The 21,279-nt window shown below is 36.5% G+C and overlaps 1 protein-coding gene across 1 annotated transcript; it reads right to left on the bottom strand.

Annotated features, from left to right (window-relative positions):
• Positions 1-580: 580 nt before the first annotated feature.
• Positions 581-18,216, bottom strand: LOC137396533 (uncharacterized). The gene is made up of 2 exons (XM_068082841.1): positions 18,085-18,216; positions 581-2,342 (listed from the first exon to the last, which is right to left on the bottom strand). Exon 2 carries the CDS (start codon positions 2,330-2,332, stop codon positions 908-910), a length of 1,425 nt encoding a protein of 474 aa, XP_067938942.1. The 5' UTR covers positions 2,333-2,342; positions 18,085-18,216; the 3' UTR covers positions 581-907.
• Between the last annotated feature and the right edge of the window lie 3,063 nt (positions 18,217-21,279).

A 21,279-nucleotide genomic window follows, 5' to 3' on the forward strand; every position in this document is an offset into this window, starting at 1 on the left:
AACACATTACATGAGAGGCCCCTTAACTTGCAACGAGCAATCAATGCTTTTGATTTATATATAGTTTGTATATGTACTGATAAATACATGCACTTGTGACAGTGTTTTCACAACTTGAACACTCTAATAACTCGAACACTTTCTCTCAGTCCCGTGAAGGTCAAGTTAGCCGAGTTTCACTGAATGTGTATATATATATACATGTACATATACATATATATCAGGGTAAGAATGGCTGGAATCTGAATAGCACTCGTGAACCCCATATACATGCACTCTACTAATAGAAAACCTAAAAGAGCCCACAACGATAAGAGTAATTGCTTTGAAGCTGTATGCATTGACATGGTATCTTCATCTTGGCACAGTAGTAGAGGTTTATACTATTTATGTCTTCAGATGTACAATGAAGTGACAGATGATCTGTTATTTATGACAGTTTAGCTGAAAGCTGGCTTAGTGACTAGCCTGAAAATTGGAACAATCCAAATTAACAACATGGTAGTGATGGGCAACTGACAGATTTTGTCCCACAACTGGCCGGTGCATTGCGCAAACTCATAAATCATAAGTAGGTGGTACTAGAAAGGCTTGTTCTATTTTAAAATATTTTAGGAATAGGTTAGAAAGAGTTATTGAAAATAACTATACTACAAGCACAATGACAATTATGCAGCCTACTGGCCGTAAGAACCGGTTACACAAGACCCAGTATATTACACGCTCAATATCACAAACACCATAAAGCAACATGGATGGAATGGCAATGATTCTCAGCATCATTTGAAGGTTGCACCTCTGTGCAAATTAAATCTTACAGGTATACAATGTTTCTTGGTGAGCAGTTGTAGCCTACGAGATCGTTTTCATATTACATATAAAATTTCCTACAATGTTCCTTGCTGTATTAGGCAGGCATGGAAATAGCGACGTGTCCATTATATGACCTAGTAGGGAGATTTGGGGGCGAGGCTGATCGGGCGGGGGTGGAAACAGAGTTGCGGACATATGTTGGTTTTCCTAGCTCATTCAAGTTGCAAGCCTTCAAGTACATGTTTCCTTCATCCCTAAGAGCATCGGTAATGTGAAGCTTCTTATATGTAGAAAGGCTAGCTTTTGATAGCATGGTCCCCTCCTGACTGTCGGCTGCAAGGCTTTTAATAGCAGCTTCCACATGGTCGAGTGAGATGCCACAGAACTGGAACAGTTTGGTGAGGGTCGCATGCTTGTTGTCCACAAGGTCTTCATAACGTATGGCTCTGATGGATGACTGCTTGTCAATTAACATATTGTAGTGGTAGAGAAAGCAGCACCACTGGATAACAATGAGGCCAAAGCTGGTGACATTCAACTGAAAATTTGGATCACTCAACCATGGCAATGCATCAATCACTTCTGGGGCACAGAGAGATCTGACGAGAATTTCTGGGGATCTAACTACGTATCGACAGCAGGCATTACCACGCAATTTCATGAGAACATTTAGGAGGAAGTGATTGTTGAGAGAGCGGAGATAAGACTGAACAGTCTCCAAGCAGTTCCTATAGAGAAATAAATGAGTGTGTGTTGGAAATAGTGTTTCCAGATCTGCCACCTCCCTCACACCAGACAATGTAAAGTTTTTAATGAATAAAACCTCAGGATTATGCTGATTCGGTTTGGCCATCATTCGCACAGTTGCCTGGTATGTCTGACAATAAGTGGGGCAATGAAGCCACTGTCTGAGCAGCTGTGAATTGTACTTAGAGCCGGCATCATTTCGCGCGACAAACAAGCCCATTGGTTCGGAGACAGTAGTACAGTTAGGCACTGCCTCGAAGACTTGGCTAATAGCAGTGCTGCCACACCGGCCTGTGCTGTGCAACCAAATGACCTTCATTTTTGGGTCCCCTAGTTCTTCCGCACATCGGATGAATGAAGAAATAGGCAAAGTAATGATACGGATTGCCTCACTAAACTGACCCAAATAAATAAAAGGGCTTTTTCGGCAATCAAATATGTCATAATGGGGAGGAACTTCCACAAAGATGGCAAGATCCATCTGTACAGCTAGGAGAGAGATGTTATGAGAAAGGACGAAATTGGGATGCTCAAATCGGTTATGCGTTGCTATAAAGTTATGGCATCCCAAAAGTTGAAATGGTTCTTTCTTAATTTTATACCAAATGTCAAAGACCTGCGCAGAACGTTCGTAGAGCTGGCCAGCCTCAATCTGCGTAACAATGTCATCCATACCATTACAGATCCAATAAAGCTTCTGGAAGAGTGAGAACAAGAAGTAGATGGGGAGGTAAATGAATATGTAGAAAAATCCATCCCACAGCACTCCCATGCTTTAAATTCTAAAAAAGAAGGCGATATTTTTATTCATTCAGCAATTCATGACAACCAGACAGAAATATATTGAGAGCCAAAGAAATCCAGAATCACTACAAAAAAGTGAACTTGTGGAAATAGCAATAGCTTTTTGTAAGCTCACAATGATCTGTTAAAGGTTTTCATATTACCTAATAAACACAAGTATTGCCAAAAATGAGTGGCCTATGACTGACTAGACATTATTTACATGAGAAATAACGTAATATGTGCGTCACCAGATGTATTTCTGGGTGTTGTAAGGATAAAGAAAGCTTTGGGTTACAAAAGCTGCACAGGCACCGTTAAATCATCAAACTATCCAACTTTCGTAACAAACGAAACTTCTAGATACTAGCAGTAAGTTGACAGACACCTTTGGACAGAAGAAATGAATAACTGTGAGAAAATAAACATTTGTGTTAAAGGCATTGCTTTCTCACAGCTGAAGTAAAAACTTCAACATATGTTCTCTACATTCAGTTTGGAGACTTCAGAGCATATATAATTATATCGTGATTTTAATTCATATGCGGATATAATAAATATAGCTTCACTAAAGCTGCTGCAAGACATTTCCCCAAAGTCTATGCTATTACTAATCTCACTACATCTGCTCATACCGATACATACAAAAATCAAAGCAATCTTAGTTAAAACACCAACTGTTACTTCCAAACTAGGTAAGTTATGGCAGCTATTCCTAGAGCTGTGAATGAATAAATGGAGATTAGAAAAAGAGGAAAACTGAGAACTTCCCGTTTTTTCTGACCATTTTTAAAGTAAGTACTTCATGATGTCACCACAGAATTCTGGTACACATGATGGCTATATTTTGTCAAAGATGTTTGGCTTTTAAAGCCATTTTTAAGAACCATATTGGTTTTAAAAATAATTATCATAATGGTAAACTTTTGAAAGCATAAAAAAACTATGCCCAGTTGTACCAGAATTGGTATGAGATGTATGCAATTTGAGAGCATTTAATCTTTTGACTGGCGTCCTACTTGTGCTGTCTGAGCTCCAGCTCCTATTTCATCAATACTAGCCATTTTATTTTGCTCTTAGAAGGGTTAAGATGCCACGAAAACAGTTTGGAAACGCTAAAATAAATTTTTGCAGCATTATATAACGCAATATAAGCATAAAACAAACCGGAAATGGAGTTCTAAAAACATGTAAGATCGACTAACAAATAAATTTGTAACATGCAAGATGTAAGTATTGATAACAGAAACTTCCTAAAATTAATGACAATGAGTTCCCAACAGAAAAAAAGGTTTTGCATTCAAACTAGAATACATTGTAACAATGTTAGACAAAAACCACCATACAAAAACGTAGCCTACATTTTGTTTATAGAAGCAAAAGGTTTCATTGACTTTTGCTGACTTGAAAATGACTTCAGATCATTGACTTTTGCAAGACATAGTTTTTTCTATTGACTAGAGCATCAATTACCAATAAATATAGCGTTTCCTCTTAATATTTTATCGACGTATAGAGGTTTATAGTGTGATGGAACGTGGGCTAAGGGAGTTGCCAAGAAGTTTTGAAAGTCTCGATAAATATTTCGAAACCGCTTGCAACATTGCGATGAAATGTGTACTATTTTGCTGTTATCCATTTGTTTCACCATATTTAATATAATACTCGTCCCAACTGTTTAAAACAGCTTCACATGCAATCTAATTATATTTCTATTTTGAATATATCAGTTTTGTAAATATCTTTCGAGTGGATTATGTTCATTTACTAGTCATTAAGTTTCATGCATTCTTAGCTGCTGCAGAATCGCAACAATTTTACTGGGGTTTCATCCGCGTTTGTGCAGAAATGCGAAAATGGCACCGAAAGGGTTACTGCAAACCTAAAGCCTATGGCATTCCTTAAACATTTCACTGCCATACGCGAGGTTATGCGACATCTATGATTACTTTTTATTCATTTTATAAAAAATTCCTTTTTTATTGCTAGTAACAAAAATTTCCTTTTTTTACAATAAGCAGTTTATGACATAAAAATGTGGCTTTTAGCACACTTGACTACACTGCCGTGTGTCTGAATTGTCCTCTATTCCGACAGTATTTGACTAGAGCCAGATTAGGATACACAGACACCCATAGTTGTTGGGTAAACTAGGTTCAACGAACATGCTACATCAACCTGCCTTGTCTTATTACAATGAAACGTGCGCAAAATCATCAGCCTTCCTGATACAGTGCATATCATATAAAATCCTCAGCCTTCCTGATACAGTGCATATTATATAAAATTAAAGTTTAGTTTATTAAATACATACTAAAATTTAGCTTCAAGTGTGTGTTTAGTAAGCCAAATTAATTTAAGTTAAATTCACCATTTATGTTAAATATCTGTCTCTAAGGTAAGAATTCCCTATAGTACATACTGCACATAGTACATAACACTGTGCAGTACCATGTAGTTATGTTACAATTTATTACAGATAGTAACTACTAAATACACTCAAGTTACTGTAGGTAACTATAGTTATTAAGGTTGATATACTATTTTGTTATTCATTTTCACTATTTACAGTGTGTATATAAATTTTTGATACATTTTACCCGGAGACGTTTGCGTTAGATAATTATTATGGGTTTCTATACCCCTTTATATGACATTTTTGCTGCAACACAGTGTTTTCATTATACAATGCAGTCGCTAAAACGATGAATTACTTACTAGTCCTGTAGCAACTATCAGAAAGGACAATAAGGATCATGTTATTCGCGACTATCAAATAGCACCGCCAAAGTGGTGCACATTACAGGCTGTCGTGGATGCTTGGCGAAATATCGAGAAAGTTTGACTGCTGCAAAGTTTCCTGCCATATTCGCATTGTCATATCCAGTTTATGGTGCACATGGTATATGAATAATTGCCGAGAGGACAACCCCGACATACGGCGATACAGTGTGAACCATCCCTAAACGATGTTCACCAATGTGATCCGAGCATTATAAAAAAGACCAAAACGGTCACTATGTTCTCATGGTACGGTTAATCCATTTGCGTCATCAACAAGTTTGCGTCATCGGCAAGTTTGCTTCATCGGCAAGTTTGCTTCGTCGGCAAGTTTGCTTCGTCGGCAAGTTTGCTTTATCGGCAAGTTTGCTTCATCGACAAGTTTGCTTCATCGGCAAGTTTGCTTCATCGACAAGTTTGCTTCATCGACAAGTTTGCTTCATCGGAACTTTGCGTCTTCGACAAGTTTGCGTCATCGGCAAGTTTGCGTCATCGGCAAGTTTCCTTCATCGGCAAGTTTGCTTCATCGGCAAGTTTGCTTCATCGGCAAGTTTGCTTCATCGACAAGTTTGCTTCATCGGCAAGTTTGCTTCATCGGGAAGTTTGCGTCTTCGACAAGTTTGCGTCATCGGCAAGTTTGCGTCATCGGCAAGTTTGCTTCATCGGCAAATTTGCTTCATCAGTAAGATTGCTTCATCGGCAAGTTTGCTTCATCGGCAAGTTTGCGTCATCGGCAAGTTTGCGTCATCGGCAAGTTTGCATCATCGGCAAGTTTGCGCCATCGGTCAATTTGTTACATCGGCAAGATCGAAAAAATCGATCGGCAAAAAGTCAAGTGAGTTTTTTACTCAGAAATTTTTATCAAACGTTTCATGCATGCGAAAGATGGAAACGGCGTTATCAAACGATACGTGAGACAACGCCGCACAAGTTAATCCAGTTTAAGCCTTTTTCGTGGTTCAGTTGTTCATATTTAGAAAGTTTGCTGCTAAGCGAGAGAGTACGCTAAGAACTCTGGTGTAGAATTCCTCATCTTTTTAACAAAGCACCCGTGTTCATCCACAACCTACAGTTCATTTCAATGTCCAGTGAAACACAATCACATGATGACTTAACATGTGTGCACAATTCCAAATCCGCAGCATCCACGCAATGGAAACAGTGGTTACCAGCAGTACTTGCCTAAGCACATTACTAAACACGGGTGGGTGTAGTCATGCCTTAGACAGGTCAGAACTTGATTAATGGCTAGATGTGTCAATATTGCCCTAACCACATATAGCTGGAGTCAACCGAGTATATAATTAGCATGCAAACAGTTGGAACATTAAACTGAGTGCCCGATAGGTATGTAGTGAAAGCATGAGACTAAACGCGGATTAATAAAGGCCAGACAGCATTGCAATCAATATTGCCAGGCGGTCATCTGTTAGTGACCTCCTGGGCATTGTATAGTTTATTATCTAAAGATCTCGCGTTTTCTTTAGTCTGTTGATGGGCATAGTTATGAAACCTCGGCCAAATGCAAAAACTGCTATAGTGCAGCAAGCTACGTAACTATTCCTATAAAACTATTATTTTCTCGTGCTTACGTCTTAGGAGAACATTCCATTAGGACTAACTATATTCCGAAAATGAACGATTACAAATAGAAACAACTACAATATAGATAGGCCTAGACATCAACTTTATTTATACCATTCGATGCCATTAAAAGCAAATTAGACCATGAGAAAAAACAAAAACTCGTAACATAAATTACGATCGAAAACTGCATAAAAATATAGCTGTAGCTTTGTTTTATGCGTTTTTATGAACGGCTACAGGTTCCTGATTTCATCTTCGTGTCGTCCAACTAGAAGCACCTCATGTCCTAATTATGATGCCATGGCTACAGCGTTTTGACATCTGCTCCGACTTGATCAGCAAAATCTTTATCATTCAAAATCATATCAACATATAAAATAATAATTCGTATATATTAATTGTTAATAAGCAATTAATACAAGCAGCCACTGTGAAAAATGTACTATGGTAGCAAATGTTGAAGAGACAGAGTTGTAAGCTCTCGATTTCTTGCTTTTTCTCTTTCCACAAGTAGTGGCTTACAGTTATTTAGGTTATTCGGTGCGTCGTGGGAGATACCAAAATGGGGTGCGCGAGATCTGGCTTAAAATCGTCTGCTCTTACTGTTTTTAGAAGAATAACAGTAGTGTTCGCTTTGATTGGATGAACATGAGTATGCATGCCAACAGAGTCAGCGGTATTTGCTGAAATCGCCATTAAAACAGTAGCCTGAAATTCAATTCATAGAAATAGTCTATTTGTAGGTTTCAAAAGCCTAGCGCTCAATTTATAGCAAGCACATTCGCTGCTTGCCAGTTTGTGTTTGTAACAAACGCGCAGTTACTAAACATGCTTTGCTGCAACCGGTAGTCTGTTATCAATAGAGTAAAAATGTGTCAGTTGCACATTTCCTGGCGTATGTATGGGGTAACGTATGTATGGGGTAACGTATGTATGGGGTAACGACATTTATGAATATAGCTAAAACTATATCCAAACTTACCACGCATCCTTCAATGATAGACCAATTGTATTTTATGAGGTCTTGTTTGTCAGTTTGATGTACGCATATGGAATCTGTAACTGCCCTAGAAATATCTCATCCATGTTGGTTTACTGAGAACTCGCTTGAAGGTTGACTTGCAACAAAATTCACATTACAGTTCTTTGGTATCAAAAAATTCACCATGTCTTACTCTGCTGTGTTGTAGGTGCAAAATATGTAGAAATGTGATTACAAGCTCTTAAAAGCTCAAAAACGAACAGTTAATCGCCGCCATCATGAAACCGCCATAGATTAGAATCAGTTTATTTCTCTGACGTAAACAATCCATTTGGTTATTGTTTTGACGTGATACGTGAATTGAAAGGCTAATAAAAGGTTCAATATAAAACGTCTTGTAGCACTAGTTTATGACAAAAACTTCAGGTTCTAAAGCCCTTATCAAATATAGATGCTCGATATTTTACAGTTTCGATTATCACAGGTGACCAACAGACTCGTCATGTTTATCAGAGAATGATATGTACTTCTTCGAGCTAAGGTTAAAAAATTAAACACATTTTCACGGAAGGTTGTAAGATATTAATGCTGAAAGTGACAGCATTACAATGATGAAATAGACGCGCAAGGGCAATATACATGGTTTTATTGAATGCGTGAAATATATTTGTAAAGATATTTCGACGAATGAGGTTGCATGAAAGTGTAAACAGAAGCCATCCCGTTCAACTACGTCCCATTTGAGCCGTTTTGGAAAGAGATTCTAATCTACAGCAGTTTCGTAATGGCGGCGATTAACTGTTCGTTTTTGAGCTTGTAATCACATTTCCACATATTTTGCACGTACAACACAGCAGAGTAAGACATGGTGAACATTTTGATACCAAATAACTGTAATGTGAATTTTGTTGCAGTCAACCTTTAAAATAAACCCCCTGAGCAAAAAGGAACTAGCAACACACCGAAGTGGTAGAATTAACACTTCCCAAGAGGAGTCCCTACTAAACTGTGTACGGCAATGCGGTTACTCCATCGAGGGGTCTTGTTACAAGCGGCATCGCCAGGCTAGACGAAAACTGATGCGCTCAAAAGGAAAGCATTACAGCGTCTGCCCATTCCTTGCAATTATCCATTCAAGTACTCTCCACGCATGAGTAGGCTGTAGTGAGATTGACAATTTGATGGAACACACCGGCTGCTTCACCTGTCAGGACCGGGATGTATGTCAACGGGTGACTACTAGTGTTGGGCCGGTATTGGGTTATCCGCTCTTACCGATACCGAGGGATTCTCGGTATCCGAGGAAACCAATCATTTTCGGTGTCAGCTAGGTATCCGCGGCCGGTTTGATATGATCGGTATTTATCCGTAAAAGCCTATCGGTATATGGTTATACGGATATCCGGAGAGATTTTTAAAACGCTTCATGAGGAACATGCCAATCTCAGCATGCATTGGCGAACAAATTCAACGAAAATTTCCACGATTACTGTATCTACTATTATATTACGTTACATTGATAATGCCCCCAGACTCGAAGGTTTGGGAGTTCTACACAGATGGGAGGACGTATAAAGACTCTAACGGGACTGAACTCTAATTGGACTGCGTATAATTATGTGATTACATTACCTGATTACAATATGTATGTAATAGTAAGATTTTTTTAAACTGTTTCAGTATATTTAACAAAGAGAGCCCATGGCCATTATCTATCTGTTCTTTATTATATATAACGTTTGTATCAATAACGATCTTTTTTAATAGAATAAACAATTAAAACATCTATCATGAAAATTATATTTCCATCTATCTTTGTTGGCTTTCTAAAACAAGGAGTCTCTTTGCCGTAACAATATACTGCTGACTAAAGAATGTTTTTTGCACAGGCTACTTTTTGCACAACGATAAAAATTGTTCGAAACAGTTATGATTTAAAGTTTAAACCATTTAAAGACACACTGATAACCACATACCGAACAATAGTACCGACAATACCGAACTTTCTTAGTTGGCAAAGGATACCGAAGATGGTAAATACCGAGGATACCGATACCGGAAAAACCGATAAAAATGTGCAAGGATATCCGATCCGGCACTAAATAGATACCGGTCCAGCACTAGTGACTACACAAGCTGATGTATTTTATTGATATATGGCAATGAGAACTCTTACACGCTGAGGGCATGTTTTAGAGATCAGCGCAACCGGTAAGCCGGTGTTTGTCTAGAACAACTTTTTATCGTTCACATATCTGTAGGTATTCTGCGGAAGTAGGAACACTTTTCTTTGTACAGTAAAAGTTTCTCGAAATTATGCTATGACTTTCTAGAAAATACAGATGAGTTGTTTGAAGTGAACCTGGTCAATAATTTTTTTGAATAATATTAGCCTTACCTAGATACCAAAGAGAGGCATCATTTAGAGCATTAAAACATTGAAAAAAGCATCGGCAGGTTTCATCATTCTGTGGAGCCCAGTCTACACCGGACACCTGTTTGATAAGTGTTTTATACTACTAATCTTATGATCCTCCAAGGGTCAATACATTACAAATATAGTCAAATATACAAATATAGTCATAGACCAGCATGGCTCCCACAAAAACTGACGGAAATGTGATTGATAGAATTAGATAGATAGGGCCTACATTTTGAAGGCAAAACCTGACAAAAAATATAGCTAATGAAAAAGTCAGCCTTGAAAGGTCCACACACAAGTAGTCGTAACATCGCAAAACAATAAAGTATGGAGACGATTAGCAAATACACGAGTACGAGTTATGGCGACCTTGTATGCTAGCTGGGAGTGGTGGTGCACTCTTGTAATCCAACTACAGTCAAACATGGATAACTCGTCCACGGATAGCTCGAACACATGGTTAATTCGAAAATTTCCTTTGGTCCGTTCCCACGTAATGATAAATTGCTATAAATAACTCGAACTCAACACTGTTAATTCGAACTGTTTTTTTGCCCAACGGCTACTGAAACGGTTGTTATCGCTTTAGAAAATCACTTTATTCAAAGCCATAGAGGTAAACTTCATCTTTTCGTAATTCATAAGCGTTGTTATTACCACCATCGGCAAAATATTTTTGTCAACGACTTTTCTAAAAGTTTGGTGAAATTTGATTTATACTGCGATACGATGAATAGCACAGGCTAGCCGGGTCACGCGTGCAAGGATTTTCGCCACGCACATACAAAACAAAAATCGCATGTTGTTTTGTATGTGCGTGGCGAAAATCCTTGAGTGCGTGACCCGGCTAGCCCGTGATGAATAGTTTTCCGATGTTGATTCCGGGTTGAATCAACGTTGGAATGTTGAATGTTTAAAACGTCTTAAAAAAATGTTGTAATTAAACGTATACGTTGTCTGAGCTACAAAAAACTATTCATCGTTTGACCTAAACACAGAATACGTGTGTACATTCAATAAGTATCTATTAAAAAAGCGTGAGTGATATAGAAAGTACCGTAAAACCTGGTAAAACTTCTAATTGAACTGCCTCGGAGTGTTGCTCTTAACGAATCCCAGGTAAAGTAAGGTAATCTGCATAAACTTCAAGAAAAAACAGCAAAATTGATCGTGGGTAAAACCCCAAAAGAAAAAAATGTCTTTTCTTTTGAGCATTTCAACAACGATCAAGTTTTGCCAATGTCAATCTGAAAAACGTCCTGGCAATAACATCACCTCAAACAACAAACCAATCTCAAGTGATAGAAAAATCTCTATACTTTTTCATGAAAACGTTTTAAACTTTACATTAGAAGCATTTAATTTGAAACAAGCCATTTGTGTTATTGATTTATATTATAGTTTGTATATGTACATGTATCTACTAATAAATAAGTAAATACATGGACTTGTGACAGTGCTCTGATAACTTCAACGCTCTGATAATTCGAACACTTTTGCTCGGTCCCTTGAAGTTCGAGTTATCCATGTTTGACTGTATTTGGAAGCTAGGTTTGGTGGTAAGCGACCTTGTATGCTAGCGACCATGACACTTGTGTAACAACACAACGACGTATATCGAAACTACATATTTTTCAAATAACGAACTTTTACGAGATTGACAAAATTTTGGACAAGGACCAATTGATCCATTGTCCATGGCATATGTTTGACAACAACAAGTTAATAGTACACCAAAATGATAACTGTAGCATTAGACATACGATGTGTCAGAAAAGAGGTGATCCTAAAACGATAACTTTAAAAATAGATTTTTGGGACGATATTGCTTATGAACTAGACGGTCAATGCATCAAAAAAGTAATCCTAGCATTGGAAAATTTTAACAAAATTTCATTTATAAACGGTAATTTTGTGGGTATTTAATGAAAAACTTCATTTTGTGGGTGATTGCCAATGCCAATAAAATGTTATACATACATAAAAATAAAAAGCAAAATAAATTCGGTTATCAATGCTGCCAATCTGGATACAGCCCGGGTACGGTGCCTAGAATTATCAATTCACCTTTCAAACCACTAAAATTAAACATCTTAGATCGATCTTTTGACCTGCCAAGCACTGATCGATAAATATCGCACTTCTACATTTTATCTAAATCGATCTTTTTGAATATCGACAATAATTTAAGTTCTGGACGGTGGTTATATCAACAGAAAAACCTTCATATATAGCCTTACAGAAATCCGTGATTCGCGTGTCTGGGGGATCCTGCGAAGCATATTCCACCAAATTAAAATAAGTTGAAATTTATATACTTAGTATGGCATGATTGGCCAGAGCTAGATTGCTCAATAAACCAACTTAAAGACAGAAAGATAGCAAGTCTGAAGCATGCATGTGAATTGATGTGAAACAGACCTAAAAAAAACTTACTGCAAATTAATGCCAGTATAACAATAAACAGAATTTAGCTCCCAAGGCAGCACGGACAGCATTGAAGAGACAAGGTCATCTCTCCCATTCTACCGCTAACCACCAGACTGCGATGTTTAATTCGCCAGTAAAGAAGATTACAGTATTGAGCATATAATTTCAAGTACAAACTGCCGCAAGCTATTCAAGAGATGTAAGCTACCAGATGTTTGCTGAGAGGATAGCGAGTTCGGCCTTTGTGGCAAACAGCTGTAGGCTAGTAATGTTAGCAGCTGTCGTCTGTGGTACTCCTCATTGCAGAGTAGTTAGTTGTCAATCAATTGTGGGTAGTAGGTAAACACATGGCTTGCAGTAGGGACACCCTAGGAAGGAACTCACAGCAGATAAGCGAGAATCAGTTTCCGTGAATCAGTTTCCGTGATACGAATGATGCATATTGAAATTGTTTGCACGTTGAATCAGGGTGTTAAGTGTTTTGATGGACATTCCCAGTTTGCGGATTAACTCGGGTGCTTCGTTAAAAATGATAGGTAATTCTAAGGGAGAGGTTATAGTGACGCACTCCTGTCTAGCTTAGCAGCATGCTTTCTTGACTAACCAAAATTGGAACGACGTAAGTGTGGAAAATGTTTAAAATGGAATAGCTTGCTTGGCTTTTTTTTACACATTACTCGCAACTGTCATTTCCATTTTTCTCACACCTGAAACATTTAATGAAAATGTGAATAACAAAATTCGTTTGACTTGGGGCTTCTCGCCGTTTCTATCTTGCGGATGAGTCAGTGATCAACCGGGTCATGGAAACAGCGTATACAAAGGTCTTTTTCCAAAATTAAACACTCAAGGTCATAGATGTACAGTGCGCTAGCAGAGTGACATATCTGTTATAGCCATGATAGGCTTCACAGATCTTTAACAGCAAATCTAAAGCTTTCTCCTTGGAAATGTGAAAAACAGATGGGTAAACCAATTTTTCAGTCATCAAAACGGTTTTAGGAGGAAATGCGGTGCTCAATTGCGATAATCATAACCATCTCCAAGCTAAGAACTATAGCATTTCGATTTTACACAAAGCACTAATGAAAGGTTATTAGACATAAGTCGTACAGTTCCATTGAACAAAATGTTGAAACTTAGTAAATCTAAAGGCTGGATAGGCCTACAGAAATTCAGATGCATCGTTTAAACTCGTTTGTCAACCACTATCCGTACCAGGAGACTGTTCCAAAAGATATTCACTTGAATTCCAAGACAACTTTTCTGAATATGAACGTGAATAAATTTGTTTATTTTAAGATTGATAAGCCAATTTTTAAGCATTGTAAAATTATTTTACAATAATAACTACATATTATGAATAAATAATATATACATTACACTGGAGTTTTAATAAACACTCTATTAATAAAGTGGCCTAGGGTGAATATTGTATTGCCACATATTTAGCCACTCATATTCAGGCCTCAGTTCTTTAGATTTCTGTATACAATGAAAGTATAGAGATAACTTGCACATTACATTTTAATAAAATATACTAACAGAGATCAAGCGAAACAAGCTAAGTGAAAAGATGTGTGTTACGAATTTAAACATCAAAAAGCTAACCAAGAGTCGAATAATAACGATAGAGAGCGTGCGCAAGGCAAGCAACGCAGACAGGTCGACTGGGTAGGCTTATCTTGAGGGTGATCAAGTTTCGATTTTTGCTTGACTTCTAAAGAAAAATAATCTAAATGTTTGTTGGAACTCCGAATGACTCAAGAGTCGAGACTTGCTAAGCGAGGATGCATTGTAACAATAGAACAATTAAATAACACACAAAGGATTCACTTATCTAACTATAAATTCAAGAGCTTCTCTTTAGAATACTTAATCTCCATCGAAAAGCTAGGCTAAAATTGGTGAAGATTTCAATTAATTTGCGAGTTTTGTACAGTATTTCTTCACTTTTCCCGGTTAACCCGGACAGCACGATGCCTCTCACCCCACCGGCACTAAGTGAAAATTAACTAAAGAACTCATACCTAATAAAGTCACTTTTTTATTAAACGTAAGCATTTTTCTCCTTTTCTTAGGTTTATTAAACAACGTGAAAACATACTGAACCATGATCAGTAATTTTATGACAAACAATTCTCTTGTATCAAATAAAGTTATCAAGCTAAGCTAGAAAGAGTATCAGAGTAACTTTCGCAAAATGCATGAACTCTGTTCCTGTCCTGCCTTTAGCATTTCTAACAAGAAGCGGAGCAAACCACAGCAGACCGCAAACCATAGCAGACGAGATACAATTTGTTGAAATAAAATCATTTAAATTCACTCCAGTTACTCTTACATATGTCTGCGGTCTGTCTTTCAAGGCTGAAATGGCTTACTGGTCATGAGAGTCAGATAGAGATGAACCTTATCCTTCACTCAAGGTCAACCCATTTTGACAAAGTTATCAACTACAAGTTTCCTCCTGTCTATCTGATCATAGATGGACACACTGGCTTCTATGGACTAATGTTAGCTGGATAATCAAAGGTTTTGAAGCCAAGAAAAAGTATTAGGAACTCTAGCTAGACTTTGATATGCAAATAATGAAATGAGAGGTCAAATTGCTTTGCCCCGTTTTTGTAGTTAGTACGCTCTTTACAACCAAGAACCCTCTCATCCATAGAAGTCATAACATTGCATAAAACTGAACATACGACAGAAAGTCTAAAATTTTTTTGACATGAATCAAAATTTGATTAAGTTATCAGTGTATGAAGTTTTAAAATATCACAGACACTTGAAAATAACTATAAAACTTTGGATTTCCTTGAGAATACTGAATCTGTCCGGTAACCATTTGCAAACTGCATAAAAAGTGAAGAGAAGCCAGATAGAATGCAATCATGTAGAATCGATAGCAATAGCATGGTCGAAGGCAGCTCAATATCACGGGATGTATTGACATTTTTGTCTTGCACTGATAGGAACCGGAGCGTAGCAAGCACCAGCAATTAGGCTTATCAATGAGTGCATCACACAGCATTTGCAATCAATTGTTCATACTTGGGAGTATGCTGGATAGCATAGCGAGATGGCTGTGCTTGAAAAGATTATAATCATGAAAACTAAAACACGATGATCTTATAATAGCGCTGCCGTATTGGATGTTTCAAGCACACCTGTTCATGTAAAAATAGACGCCAAAAACAACGCCTCAATGTTTGAGTTGTGGAAGACATGGGAGTATCTATTCTAGAATAATTATCTTTTTTATTATCCTAAAGTATATTTTTTGGGTGCGCTTGTTTAAACTAGATTATCTAAAATTCTTATTCATGAAAGAAGAGCATACATTAATAGGTTTAAATAGATGACTTCCGGAAATTTGCTAAACTTTATTAATAATCTTTGAAATTAATGTTTGCATGAAGGAAGAATTTCTTGCTAGCGCACTCCACAAGATTTAAATGCAAGCGGATTGGTGTAATTCTATAACCATTGTTCCAATGTTCATGCAGGACACATAACTGCAGAGAAGCAGATTCTTTGTTATTGGTAGAATCTCCTTCAACTTTTCATTATAATGGTCTGCCATGTAGAGTAGCCATAATGGTGAGGCTTAGGAAAAACGCATAAAAGGCAGTTGACACAAGTGTTTCTGTCTCGCATTCACCCATTGTCTAATCATCGCCATTGACATCGTAATTCATAAGTCTGGGCTTTGCAAAAAAAATTACCGCTTAGAGCTTGCATCGCTTGTGCTTTGTTTCTCCAAAACTGGTTTTTGTTCTCTTAACACCATAATCATTGCTGAAAAGCAAACTATGATTATAATGGTGTAAACAGATGTAATTTCAAAATGCTGTCGATCAACCATTAAAAACTGCTGATATAGACCACCCATAACTTTTATGCTAACAGCAAAACAGTTTTTAGAGAATATGAACCAGCAAATACTGGTAAAAGAATAAATTAGTAATAAATGAATCATTGAACCCTCCTTGACGAAAACTCTGTTAAATCTTGAGTTATCAGCTAGCTACTTATGACAACCCAAACACAAGTGCACAACACAATTCCGTATCTATTCGTCATGATATTTAATTGTAAAAGCTTTACTAGCCTTCAAGTGACCTTCAAGTGAGACAGGAGTTGGACAGAAAAAGAAGAGTGTTCAGCGTAGTGCCACACATAGCAGCATCTGTGAAACACTCAAAAAAATTTTTGCTAGCTGTAGATATTAATCAATTATCTATGCCAATCACACACGAGCATAAGCCGACATTGCATGGCAGTAAATTGGTAAAGACAATGAGCGGCTACTGGGAAGAGTGACTCACCTAGCAATCACAGAATAGCAACTACCGGTATGCTATTTGATTATTTGGCATGATTCGGCTGCTTACTAATCAAATGAATTAAGCTGATGGTGTAAAGGTCATTTTGCTAACTACTGCACTACCTTGTAAGAACGAAGCATCATTAGAAACGGCCAAGTTCAACGACGTGTTACGATGCTTTTATTCTGTAAACTAGAAAAACATTAGTAGGTAGAAGCATTTAAATCGCGTGATCATGACAAATTGCTCAAATGTAATGCCCGGCAGCATTCTCTTACACTTTAAAACGTTCAAGATCTAAATTCTAAAACAAACAAGTTGGCCAATGGCTAAATTTATATTGCACAAATAAATCCAAAATAGCATTCCATAAATTAACTATCAAAATGAGGACAGCCCTAAGCTTACACTACAGATAGCTGATAGTGGTTCTCAAGCTCACCATTTCGCTACGCAAGCTATAGGTTAATGCAGTTATAAATGTGATGCTGAAGAGTAACTATGCATTAGTAGCAAAATATGTAATATACTTTCGAAACGAGCGTTGTTTGGAATTATGGCATTGAGAAAGTGGTAAACGAAGAAAAACCTTACACAATGTTAAAACAGTAGAAAGGAAACAGATTTTACACGTTGATAAATTTGCTATAAATAAAAAATTACTTGCTTCAAAGCGTTAGTAGATTAACTAGTTGGATATTACACAGTCAGCTAATTTGAACGATACTTTACGTCAACTAGAGATTTTATTTCAGATTTGAGGGGAAAACAGAGTGTTACGGAAGCAAGGCAGTTTTTGGATCTAGAGCTGTTGGAGGCAAGGCGTAAGAGTGCTCGCATGACATTGATGCTAGAAATTTTAACAGATAGCAAGCACAGTTCTTTTGTTGATGGTTTTAAGCATTTACAAGATACAATTCATGATCATAATACAAGGTCAACAACTAACGGGGAACCCCCCGCCATTGAGTCAAATTCGAGTTTTTATCAATATAGTTTTATGCCCAGGACTTCCCGCAACCTGCGAGGAAAGCCATGAAATTTTATCGAATTTTTGACAGACATTTTGAAGGCCTTCTTTTACCCGCGAGCGGGGTCTAAAGGCTCGAGTTTTACCTAGACCTAGACCTAAACGTTTTATTAGCTAGCAAAGCGACACTCGATCTAAAAACATCTTCCAATAGTGAATTATGACTTAAGCAAGTTAAACTTACAATATCGTTGATGTTTGCAATAATCTCAATGCTTAATCACGTTGAACCTTTCACAAGATGTACAAGATATTATTAATTAATTTCGGCAATGGCCTATTTCTCTTCGAACGGATGAAAAACGCGTAACATTTGGATGGGACCGGTTGTAAACATACTCGCTATGTCGTCTTAGCGGTTCTGTGATTGGCCAACACGATCAGATCTATAAATTGTCACCGGTGGCAACTGTGTTTATCGGCTCATATACGTATACGGCACATATACACACGTAGCCAAAGGTTTTGGCGATAATGATTCTCAACTATTTGTTAGCGTAAACAAGCGCTAATGCCGTTATTTGAGAACGAGAAAACAACTACCATTTTACTATCAAAAGTTTTGCAAGTTTTTGTTCCTTTTAATATTGTATTATATTTAGCACGCTATACTCTAATCATATATATAAACTTATGATTAAGTGTACAGTGTTTATGTCTCTCTAATTAAAAGCTTTGATTTTTGCCACAACAAAAAAACATTTATTTCTAAAACGCTATTTCTAAAAAGCTTATCTGTGTGAAGTAAAGGTAAAACAATTGTTAGCCAAATTAGTTTTACTTTTGGTTGGTTGTACCTTGGTCTCATTCATACATTTGGCTGAAGTAGGAAATCTGCAATTTTCTTGGTAAAAAAATGCAGATGGCTTGGCAAATATTCTGAACAAGTAATTAAATAGTCAATTGCAAATCATCATATTCCTGTTTGATGTTACAGCTCAGCAATTTATAGTCTACCAAAAACCTTTATCTGCAACTCAACTGCTTATTGAAGACCCCAAACACACAATGATGGAATCATGTAACAGGCTTGGCTAAAAGTATACAATTTACTCTAATAAATTATATATATTGTATAAATTTTATATATATACTATATATATTGTATATATTATATATAATATATATAATATATACAATATATATAGTATATACAATATATGATTATATATTGTGTATACATTATATATTATATATATGTGATTATAATATACAATTATATTATATATAATATATATATAATATATATATTATATATAATATATATTATATATAATATATATATCATATATACATATATAATATATAATATATATATTATATTTATTATATATACACCATACTAAAAAGCAATAAACTGTTAAAACTATACGCTCAGCTTGAAACCATACTAAAAGTACGTTTTTAGTACTTGATGAATATGGTTTGCACAGCTTTAAATATATTTATACATATATATCAGCATTCTGTCATACATGCTGTAATATATGCTGTCACGCATGCTGCCTTATATACTGTCTTATGTGCTTCCAAAGATAGCCTGGTTTTATCTTTTCTGCTTTTTCTATATACATTGATATATATATACATTTTTTTTTTCAACACAGCCTGATGAATGAGCAAGTCATGAAACTGACAGTAACTGAGAAAAAAAGATAAGTATTGCTTTTAAATAATTTATTAGTATATACATATATATATATATATATATATATATCAATGTATATAGAAAAAGCAGAAAAGATAAAATCAGGCTATCTTTGGAAGCACATAAGACAGCATATCAAGCAACTTTCTATATATATATATAGAAAGTTTAGGCTAAAAGTCAGCATAAAATGCTCGATACTAAAGTAGAGCTTACTATAAATTTGGTAAGAAATTTATTAAAATTTGACTAAGCATAAAAATCACTAAAAGTTTCATATCACACAAAAGGTGTGTAACACTCATCAGATAAAATGCTTAGTAAGGACTTGACATGAAATTCTGCATAAGCTGGGAAACTGAAATAAAAGCTCAGGTATTAAAAGCTAGATGGATGAAGTCTATGTCTATTTTGTAAAAGATATTTCTTAGAATGTCTACAAGTAGATATGAGTTCACTTTGTTTGTTTAGAGTTGCCTTCTTGGGCCTGTAAATAATGAAATATTTTTCCAAAGTACATAACTTGCATTTTCCGCTGTTCTTGGAGTAAGGCTTGGCATGTGATAAAATTTTCCAGGTGATGTAATAGTCGGTGCCACTTTTTGAGGTGCCACACGTAACTGCTTAGTTTTGAAGCTGTTTTCAGTGAGTGCTATATATGTTGCTACAAATTCTCTGTTATTGGTAGTTGTTACACTTGCCTGGTACATGTATATTACGTATTTTGATAGGCATTTATCTAGTAATGAACAGGTGTTTTTATTTCTACAATTGCAGCCGGAAGTTAGTTGTTTCTTGATTGTTCAGTGAACGTAGCTTCCGGTTGTGAAAGTTGATAGCCTGTTTCACATTGTTCATGCAGCTATAGCTTAATTTTATAACATTTCTGTAAAAGATTTTGTGTAGCTTGTGGTTGGTAGGAAACTCTTTTTCAATTAATTTGAAGGTTTTCGTGATGTTAGTGTGTACGGTGTTGATGTAAGGAGGGTTATACCAGATTGTATCCAGACTGAGGTACCACATGTTAAGTAGGACATATTGGCAGCCGTTTAGTCATAAACCAAATATCTAGGCAATATGCTGCATACAACCAAGTGGTTTGAACCTATATACTAGGGATGCCAAATTGACTTACAATAAAAATGAAATACCTCATAATATGTCACAGCCACTCAGCCAATATCTAAATACAGTATACGCTCCTTTAATGTACACCCCGTATAACATAAATTCTACTTAAAGGCTGACTTGCAACAAAATTCACATTACAGTTATTTGGTATCAAGAGATTCACAATGTCTTACTCTACTGTGTTGTAGGTGCAAAATATGTGGAAATGTGATTACAAGCTCTTAAAAGCTCAAAAACGAACAGTTAATCGCCGCCATCACGAAACCGCCATAGATTAGAATCCCTTTCCAAAAGGGTTTAAAATGGGACGTAGTTGTGCAAGATAGTTTCCGTTTACACTTTCATGCAATCTCACTTGTCGAAATATTGTCACAAATATACTTCACGCATTCAATAAAACTATGTCTATTGTTCTTACGCGTCTGTTTCATCACCATCATTGTAATGCTGTCACTTTGAGCACCGATATCTCAAAACCTACCGTAAAAATTTATTCAATTTTTTAACCTTAGCTCGAAGTGCATATCATCCTCTGGTAAGCATGGCGAGCCTATTGGTCACCTGCGATAGTCAAAAAATGTTGCAGAAACTATTCGCACT

This window comes from Watersipora subatra, chromosome 5, assembly GCF_963576615.1.
Source record: "Watersipora subatra chromosome 5, tzWatSuba1.1, whole genome shotgun sequence".
Taxonomy (NCBI): Eukaryota; Metazoa; Bryozoa; class Gymnolaemata; order Cheilostomatida; family Watersiporidae; genus Watersipora; species Watersipora subatra.

Bases quoted from the DNA above. Each gene is read 5' to 3' on its own strand.
- LOC137396533 (XM_068082841.1), bottom strand. From the start codon at position 2,332: ATGGGAGTGCTGTGGGATGGATTTTTCTACATATTCATTTACCTCCCC.